Raw genomic sequence first — 10,032 nt, 5'->3', positions numbered from 1 at the left:
ACAGGAAGAGCAATGGATATTATGTGAGAATCTGCTTTTGGATAGGGGATCAGTGAAAATTACACAAAACTAGCTGTGGTTAGTCTAGCTCCAACTGTAGACTGGCATTTACAGTGAGCTGTACACTACAACACTAGGAGTTCTTCATTGGATATTCACAGCCACATCAGACTATCAGAGTATACATGGAGTTAGATGTATTTATTTATGTGCTGCAGTGTGCATTTTACACTTACTTTCGACATCATCTGCCATTTTGGGTCTGCTCAACCACTTTAGAAACATCTTTTGGGAGTTTTTACAGTTTGCTTGAGTTTTTACAGTCTGCTTGGGATTTCTCCACCATGAATTCTTTGATATCTTCCAAAAAGTTTCCTGTTTCATGCCTGACATCCGACTGTTTTAAAACAAGTTAGTGTTTGACTGTTTTCTCTTTGCGCCCCTTAATGTCACTCTCTTATCCTTATGTTTTCCTGTTTTCATATTCCCATACCCACAGGTTTCTTTGCATTCTCACAATTATTACCCCTATTTCCTTCTCTCTCTCTCTCTCTCTCGTTCTACCATGCACCTCTGAATATAGGGAGAGAAAGAACAACAGAGAAGAAAAAGTGCCTGTAAAGGTGTTTGAAATTCTACTGGGACTTTGGGCTGCAAAGAGAGAGAAGACCACATAAGCTCACATAAAGCTGCCTTATACCGAATCAGACCATTGGTGCATCAAGGTCAGTACTATCTACTCAGACTACCTGAGGCCCTACAGAGCTGTTGCCAGTCTGAGCAGACAGTACTGACCTTGATGCACCAATGGTCTGATTCATTATGTCTGTGGCCTGCTCTGAACCTCTCTCTGAGGTCTTTCATATCACCTCCTGCCTGGCCGCTCCCTGCCCACCCCTTGAATGAAACATGACACGAGTTATGGGTTAAACTGGGACTTTATTTATTTATTTTATTATTTATTTATTACTTTAGATTTGTATGCCGCTTAGCCGGAGCAAACTGCCTAGCCAGAGCAAATTTACATATAAGCTGATCTGCACTGCTCAGTTAATGTGTTAAAGCACAGGTTGTATCGCGCTTGCAATGCAAGCTTCCTAACAGGGAACAACCACCCCGGCTCAGAGCCAGGTCCAGAATCCTTCCGAATCTTTTTGGTGTAGTGGTTAAGAACGGTGGACTCTAATCTGGAGAACCAGGATTGATTCCCCACTTCTCCACATGCAGCCAGTTCTCTCAAGAGCAGTTCTCTCAAAGCTCTCTCAGCCCCACTGTTAGCCAAATTGCCTTGATTTATTAATAAATGTGGTGAATATGAATATTAAATGGCAATAGGCATTAAATATAGGATCAGACTTGTGTATATGGGAGTCCAACTTTAGATAGATGCTGAGACTAGATCTTAAGAAGCAGTGATTTCTTTCACTAAAAGGATTCTCAAACACACAATATAAAATCAAACATACACACACACACTACAGATCTAGTAATTCGGATAGAAAGGTACAGAGACGTTTGCATTAGCAGGTAATATCGTTGATAGGCAATACTTTACCTGTCCAATGTGGCGAGTTGAATCTGCAGCAAAAAAGAAAATAACTAGGGGAGGGGAATCATGAGTTGCCAACAACACATGTGGGAAGGCTCCAAACTGCGCAAGGAATAGAACCAGCAAGATAAGGTGGGGTTTAGGAGGGGAGAAGAGAGAGAGAGAGAGAGAGAGAGATCTTTTATACCCTAAAATGACTGGGAGCTGATGTTCCTTTAGTCATGTAGTCCTCATGAAGCATAACTACTGTTGATGTCCCAATTCCATTACCGATAGTTGCTATTAAATCCGATGGTAAACAGCTGTGTTAGCTGGAAGAGTGACTACTCCCTACTCCTATAATGGAAGGAGTTATTTTGTTGAGGCTGAAGTCATCTACGTGCTTCACCTGGAGATGTCAATATGCGGGGGGGGGGGAGGTATCAGCATGATGGAGAAGAGAGCTTTCTATGGCATCTGGGAAGGAATGTCCAGGTTCCCTTTGCAGAGCATGGCTTCTCTTCAGTGAATGGCTGCTGGTCCTGTGTGTTTGCAGGGTCAGGGAGGCTAGCTTTTCGTTGTGGTCCCGAGACCTCGGCACATGTACGTTTACAACCCCTAGTCTCCATCGCTTGTCCCGGTCGGCGTCTCTATTTCCATTCGGACGCCCAATGGCTGGACCGTCGGGGCAGAGGAGCGCCTCAATTCTCCAGCATCGCGCTGGTGAAGAGGCCACCCCTCAAAAGCTCCATGGCTAGGAGCCTTTCACCAAGGCTCCGGGGCTGGGTGTGAACAATTGTCCTCCCTCCAAACCGCCAGCACGCGGATCGCCTCCCTGGGAGGTCCAGGGAATGCGTCCACTAGCAGGTTGCCATTAAACTGAAAGTCCATAAATATTGATTTATTTAATAAAGAACAAAATAGGTTTCTAGTTATTTTGAACTGTTACTGGGGGGAAAAGAACTTGTAAATATACCTGGCAAAACTGTTTGTCTTATTCACACAGAATAAACCATTTGTCTAACCACACAGGAGAGACACAGCTTGTTTCTTTGGCCATATAGACTCTCTCACAGAACTCTTAGTCACACAGACTCTCTTCAAATTCTTCCACATGTCTCTCTCTCTCCAAAAACAGAACTTCCTCATAGACACACACACAGATTCCTCTCAGACACCCCTCCTCCTACACACTCGGTCATCAGCCAATCACAGCAAACTCATCTCCCCCTATCGCTCTCCATACATTACTGCAGTCAAACTCAACATTTAAAGACATGCACACCAAAACATGGAATCATTACAGTCACCATTTACTCCATTTTCCTGGCACACTATTTGCACAGTCCACCTTTACAGTCATAGTCCATAACCTTTATAGATGCTGTATAAGGCGGCAGCATGGCAACACCACCTACCTCACAGGGTGCTCCGTTGTGGGGAGAGGAAGGGAAGGAGATTGTAAGCTACTCTGAGTGAAGGGCGGGGTATAAATCCAACTCTTCTTTCTCATGGCCTGCATGCGAGTGTGTAGAGGGGATGGAGGGGCACAGTCCCACCCATGACTGCTAAGCCTTAAGACTTATTGTATGTCCCCCCAACCCCAAAGAGGTCGTCCACTGAGTCATCGAGACTGCTGAGCCGATAGGCACCCAGTTTGAGGATTCCCCCATCACTGATATCTCCGGGTGCTTGCCAACTGTAAATCCCCTCAACCCATGCTCTTCCCGTTTTCCCAGTTAGGATCTATATCTCACCCCTTCTGACCCTGCAGGGCCGGACTGACTACAGAGGTGGCTGCTGTCTGACCTGACTGGCAAGCCAGCCTCCCATTGGCTGGCATTCCCGCACCAGGCCTCAGTTGGGTCCCCTCACTGTCATGATCACTGTGAGAAGATGTGGGCGGTCAAGTGCCAGCGCCAGTCTTTTAACCAGAGATGTTGGGGATTGAACCTGGGGCCTTCTGCATGCAAAGCAGGGGCTCTTGCACTAAGTCCCAGCCCTTCCCCAATAGTGAGTCATACCAGTGGTCTGTCAAATCAATATTGTCTATCCTGACTGGCAGCAACTGTCCAGAGTCTCAGGTCTTTTGGACCAGCTGATAGCTGTTCCTTTTAATTGAAACTGCCAGGGATCGAACCTCTAGGGCCTTTTGCATGCAAAGCAGTCTACCGCTGAGCCAGGGCTGCCTCATGTGAAGTAGGCTTGGTATACAACCAGAGAAACAGCTTCTGCCTTACTACCACCAGAACACCAGCCCTGATCAAATGATGGTTATGGTATATTTATGGAATTCATCAACAGAATATAGGAAGAAGTCCCCTGCCCGAAGGAACATGCAATTTAAAATCAAAGAGACAACAAAGGGAGAAAGAACAGTACAAATTAACCTTCTAGAGTTTTGGATTTTTCTACTACCACAAATAGACATCCTATAACTCGGTCAAATTTTGATTTTCTTGTGTGTCCTAGAGATGGCTAGAGTTTATGTATCTACCATATATCCATCTCATATGAACAAGAAACAGCTATTTATTTATTTATTTTTTCAGTTTGGAAAAATGTATTTCCACCATTTAAACAACCTACAAGGAAAATAGCTTACTGCTATTTTTAACGAACAAGCTATTGTTCTTGTCTTTTAACCTTGCGTGAATTTATAAGCACTGTTTAAGTACAAAAATATGTAAAATAAATTCTTTCTCCCTCGTTTTGCATTTTCTTCATGTACTCTTACTGAGAGCTCTCAGTCTGCTACCCTTCAAAAGGTCCTCATCAGTCACAAATGAGAATGCAATGGTCTGTGACTCAGCAATGTTCCTTGAATTCCAATTCTCCCGTGCCTCTGTGTTGAGAACAAGCGGCTTCCTTCGTGCTCCTCAGTAATGACAATGGGCCCAGACAGTCAACCACCTATATATAAACAGAATTATTAGCCATGGACGGCATCACAACTTTTTACAGGGTTTATACAGCTATTTGCTTTTGATAATGTGAATGCTCCTGGTTTCCTGGGTACCAGAGTCTGAGATTGTTCATCTGATTCTAGTCACAGAAGTAAAATGCTTTGAAAAGAAAGGGCTTTCCTGAAAAGATTAGAAAAATCAGTCTGAAGCTGCCTAAATGAATAAAGAGGTGACCCTATGGGCTGCTTTCACACAGTTTTGCTCCCTTGTGGAATCTAAAGCAAAGTAGTGGGTTTTTAGAGTATCCACACAATGTTTTCCCCAGTCGTCCTCTTTTTGTGTTTTCCTTCACTATTATATGGTCTTTCCCAAATCTGGTATGGCACAATCTTTTTTGAAAGATGTGCACATAGGAAGGTGTGCATTTTTGCACATCTCACTCACATAAGCACCATTTTCCTTGCCTGAGCCCTGCTAGATCATTATGACATCTGAAGCCTCCATTTACTAGCTCTTCTGAATTCTCACCTTTCATTTTCTTAAAAACTTTCTAGATTTCATTGTCTTTCTCTCCTTATATCTTTGTAAAAGGGGGGGGGCTAGGGCAGAGCCGCCCAAACCTTTTCAAGCCTATGGGTACCTTTGGAATACTGACACAGGGAAACTCATGAGCATAATAGGCCACACCCGACAGCATAAACTCATTAGCATATTAGGCCACACCCCTTACAGCACAGCTCATTAGCACATTAGGCCACACCCCCATGTTACCAGAAGTGTGGTTATCCAGCCACACCCACCTTTTGCTTGGTATTCTGTTTACCTTGTTTGTTGTCAAAACCCAGGGCTTTTTTGGAGCAGGAACTCCTTTGCATGTTAGGCCACACACCCCTAATGTTCCTGCTGTTGGGTGTGGCCTATTATGCTAATGAGTTTCTGCTGGGCGTGGCCAACATGGGAGCCAGCCGGAACTCCGTTCCTGTGCGTTCCTGCCCAAAAATAGCCCTGGGGATGGGTAAAACTACAAAATGGCAGTGGTATAAATAAGCCTGCACATTGCCTCTAGTATCAGGATTTGAGAAAAGAGCAAAACTATCTTACTATAAACTGACAATTATTCCATAGTTTGGCTGTAGTGAGTAGACCGAGGCTGACCATACGCAGAATATCCTTTTAGATCTTTTCTGTGAGCATCTCCTGTAGAATCAGAATGTTCTTTACTTCTGCCAGCACCACTACTCATCTCTGTAGCAATGATCCTTCTGCAGCCATGGTTGGATTGGGCCCAGTAAAGCCCTCACACTTTTCATAATATTTTAATGTAATGAGATCATTTTCTTAATAGAGTTGGACAAATTATCAGCATCAATGCAAAAGTAAACCGGGCCTTCACTACCAGTATGGAGGTAAGAGACCATATATTTGCTTCTTTTTTTTTTTTAACTCTCCTAAAAAGGAGAGAGTTTATTGCTTTTAATATCAGAAAGGGGGAGGGTATATAGCGGGACTAAGAAAAGGTTGAGTGATGCTCTTATTAGTATGTTAATCTTTTGTTAGTATTAAACAAATCTTCTTTTGGCTTCTTCTGCGAGTTGTCAATCGTCTTTCATCTTGACCTGTGAAAAACAAATATAAGTGTTAATGTATTAGTAGTGTCCCTTTGGTTTATTGTTAGTAAAGTCTTTTCATGTGCTTTCTGAACCAATCTTCATGTTCTGGGCTGCCTTCCTTTTATGTCTGTCAGGTTGTAAGATGGACCTTTCCCAGCCCCTTCATCTTCCAGAGTCTTGTCCCCCCTTTCCGAGCCGCTGTCTCCTTCACTGTCCATTTTTTCCCATCTGGCAAGTGCTGCCTCCTCTGAGCTGGCGTGTCTCTTCAAAAAGTCTTGAGCTTTGAAAATGGAGTCAATCTTCGCTCTTTTATCTTTAAGTCCTTCTGGAATCAACCATCGATAACTAATTTGATGATTTTGCAAGAATAAGGTCAACCCTTTGTAAGCCTTCCTCTTCATTCGAATTTCAAATGGAACGTCCTTCAAAATTCTGACTGTCTGCTCTCCAATCTTCATGATGAAGACGCTCTCAATATTTGATCCCGAATTCTCTGCTTTGTAAACTTGACCACCACTTCTGCCGGCAGATTATTCATCTTTGTAAAGTTGGAATAGGCTCTGTAGACCAGATCCATTTCCTCGCTTATTTTATCCGCTTCCCAGCCGGTGAATGATGCCAAAGCTTCCACTAAAATACTTCGGATATCTTCTTTTTCCAATTCTTTTATGCCTTGAAATCAGAGAGTCAAATTTGATTTTTCCATTTGAAGCATCAATAACTTTTTATCTTGCATTTCTTGATGTTTTCCCATTTTCTCTACCTTCTTCTTGACTTTCTGAGTGTCTTCTGCTGAGACCAGACACTTCTACGCGATTTCCTCCATTTTCTTAGCTGTATCATTCAACTGCCTTTGCTGGTTACTGAGAACACTTTCCATGCTTGTCAATGTCTGATTTATTTTTTGCATTTGCTCCAGCAGAGGATGCAAAAGCTCGCTCTCCTGTTGAGTGACACCCGGCTCCAAGGGGCGGGAGCTAGCACCGGAAGTTCCTCCCCGCTTCTTTGCCAGCTTCTCCTGAAACTTTTTCTGCCCCGACATCTTTGTTTTATTGTTTACTTTTTAAAAGTTCATGCCGCGCAGCTAACAAATGGGTTTTCCTGCCTTTCTTTCAATAATTCACCAAAAGGTAACACCACTCTTTTAAAATTTCCCTCCCCCCCTCTTCTTTCTGTTAAATCAGTCTCTGTTTAGTCGAGGGGGAGCCTCCCCCTCCTCCCTTGTGCTTTTTCTATAGGGGGGGAATGCGTTTCACTCTTTTTTCCTGTTTCCGATCGGCAACACACAGTTTTGGCCGAATATCTTCTGTTCAAATGCTTTTCCGCTTCATCACTTGGTGACGTCCGGCGGCTCTGCTAGTCCCCGTGCGGGGCACTGTCGCGGCAAGGGCCATTGGGGCTTGGGGCGAGCCTCAATTTCTGACCTTCGGGCCGGGAAAGAGGCACATCCCCTGTGCACCCCGGATCAGAACCTCTGACTGAGGTTCCTTAGGGTCTCCACTTGTGCGGATTCCTTCCTGTGGGCGAATCGCCTCCGGGAGCTTCCCGAAGTTGCGACCGCCATTCACAGAGTCCAGACCTGAAGCTCCATATATTTGCTTTGTTTTAAGTTTTAACGTACAGCTTTATTTACACTATTTACACAGACTGAATCAAAGGAAGGTATTACTTCTTGCTTTTTCTTGGCCATGGCCATTAGGATACCTTGAATGCAGCCCTGCTTTCACTTTTGTTTGCCTTTCTTCCCCCACATCTTATGAGTACTTCTAGTCATAACATAGCTTTGTTCTCCATTCCCGGATCAAAAGGTCCAAGTTTCCGTGATATCCCTCCACTTCCAGGAGCTATTGACTTTTTCTGTAGCTTTTTCAATTCTGCCTCCATTTATCTTTCTGCTGTTTTAAATAGATCCACTTCCCCAAATTCATTGCTGAGCTAGATTTGAGCTCAGGGTGACCTTGCATCACACTTGCATTCTTAATTGGGACAGCTGTTATGTTTCTGGCATCTATTTCAAGTGAACCAATATAGGCCATAGTGCACTATAGACTGTGAAATGTTTTTGTTCAAACAAGTCCTGCAGTTGATTAATATTAATATCTACAGACTTATCAGGACAATCAGTTCAAGGTGTGTCTTCAACCTATTTTAGCCTTTGTAGGATTTAGAGCAGAATCCTAAGAATGCCTTCCAGGGTGTTCTTCAAGGCCCCACTGAGCATAATTCTGAGTAGACCTGCTATTGATTGGCACTACTAATCTTACAGGAAAAGGTAAAGGTTTCCCTTGCTCAAAAGCTAGTCAGATCTGACTCTTGGGGGGTGGTGCTCATCTCCGTTTCCAAGCCGAAGAGCCAGCGCTGTCCGAAGATGTTTCCATGGTCATGTGGCCGGCATGACTAAATGTCAATGTGCATGGAACATTGTGCCTATTTATCTACTTGCAATTTCTTGCTTTCGAACTGCTAGGTTGGCAGGAGCTGGGGCCAGAGATGGGATCTAGGCGGCACTAGGGTTAGGGTTACAATATCCAGCCCACGTGTAATAGATGGAGGAAGATAGAAATGCTTCTGTTTACTCTTTTAAAAGGATATATGATCTAAACTCCATTACATGAGAAAGGATGCCCTGCAAAAAAGGAAATTTGTGGGAAGGGGAACTGAAACTGGCTAATCTCAAAACAGCATTCCATGAGATTTATCCTTGATACTAGTCAGTTTCAACTCCATTGTGAATCCTCACTTTGCAGGCAGCACACTGGTTCCGTGCAGCATGGACAGTGGAGTATTGTTGCTTATTCTAAATTATGCCACAGAGACTGTCCAATAAATTCCCATGACAGTCACTCAGTCCAGTCATCCAGACAACACTCCAGATCTCCATGATCTCCATTAGAACTGTGGGAGAGTCAGTTTTCCCCCAGCAACAATATATTACCGTATGAGAGCTAGGAAAATAAGATACATCCAAAATGAAAGGGCTTTATCAAGGTTAGACTTTAGGATTTTTTCATTCTAGAATTCCATGTGGTTGATATGGTATTACACTATATATTTTGAAAATGCATCATTACTTCAGTATTAGTATTTCCTCCTCTTTGTTCATAGGGCAGGAGTAATTATGACTGTGTGGGTTAATTTTCAGTGATGTATGCCTAGAAGCAAGGGAACCTTTACCTTTTTATGCCTAGAAGTCTATGATATTGTGATTATCTGCTTTTAGGTTGGTGTCAAAGTTACACTACAAGATCCCTTAACTAATGTTGAGAAATTGATTAGCGTGGCTTTCTCTACATATGTGGCAAGACCAGCAGATGGTGAAAAGGTAATGTTTTTCATTTGAAAACGTATATCGGCAAACATATTTAAGAAATTAATGCAAAGCTTTTGTTGTAGAATGATGCAACCAGAATGTTGAGTGGAGTGGGTCATAGGGACCATATCACCCCAGTCTTGTTTCATTTGTAATGGCTCCCAGTTTGCTTCTTGGCCCAATTCAAGGTGATGGTATTGGCATGTAAAGCTCTATACTGCTTAGGGCCAGTTTAGGGTCACCTTCTCCCATATGAACCTACCTATCTACTCCAGTAGTCTTCAGAGGCCCTGCTTTGGGTGCCCCTGCCATTTGAGGCTAGATAGGTGGCAATACGAGAAAGGGCCTTCTTGGTCATGGTGCCAAAACTTTGGAACTCACTCCTCAGGGAGATTCATAGAATCATAGAGTTGGAAGGGACCTCCAGGGTCATCTAGTCCAACCCCCTGCACAATGCAGGAGATTCACAAATACCTCCCCCTCCACACCTGCCGTGACTACTGTTCCACACCCAGAAGATGACCCCCCCCCAAAAAAACCTCCAGGATCCCTGGCCAAACTGGCCTGAAGAAAAATTGCTTCCTGACCCCAAAGTGGCAATCAGCATTTCCCTGGGGATGTAAGGGCCACAAGAACTAAGCACAGAGGCAACCCTTCCTGCCCTGCCTCTCATGATGT

General features: G+C 43.7%; 1 protein-coding gene across 1 annotated transcript in view; it reads left to right on the top strand.

Moving 5' to 3' along the window:
• The window catches only part of ACOT12 (acyl-CoA thioesterase 12), a 40,933-nt gene that overhangs the window by 4,354 nt on the left and 26,547 nt on the right, over positions 1–10,032 (top strand). The window contains exons 3-4 of the mRNA XM_015423288.1: positions 5,780–5,840; positions 9,265–9,366. Coding sequence (XP_015278774.1) covers positions 5,780–5,840; positions 9,265–9,366 — 163 coding nt within the window. The remainder of the gene's footprint in view (positions 1–5,779; positions 5,841–9,264; positions 9,367–10,032) is intronic.

Source organism: Gekko japonicus, unplaced genomic scaffold, assembly GCF_001447785.1.
Source record: "Gekko japonicus isolate JY-2015 unplaced genomic scaffold, Gekko_japonicus_V1.1 scaffold1376, whole genome shotgun sequence".
Lineage (NCBI taxonomy): Eukaryota > Metazoa > Chordata > Lepidosauria > Squamata > Gekkonidae > Gekko > Gekko japonicus.
Note: the sequence above shows the minus strand (reverse complement) of the source record. Positions and strands in the feature narration are given on the sequence as shown.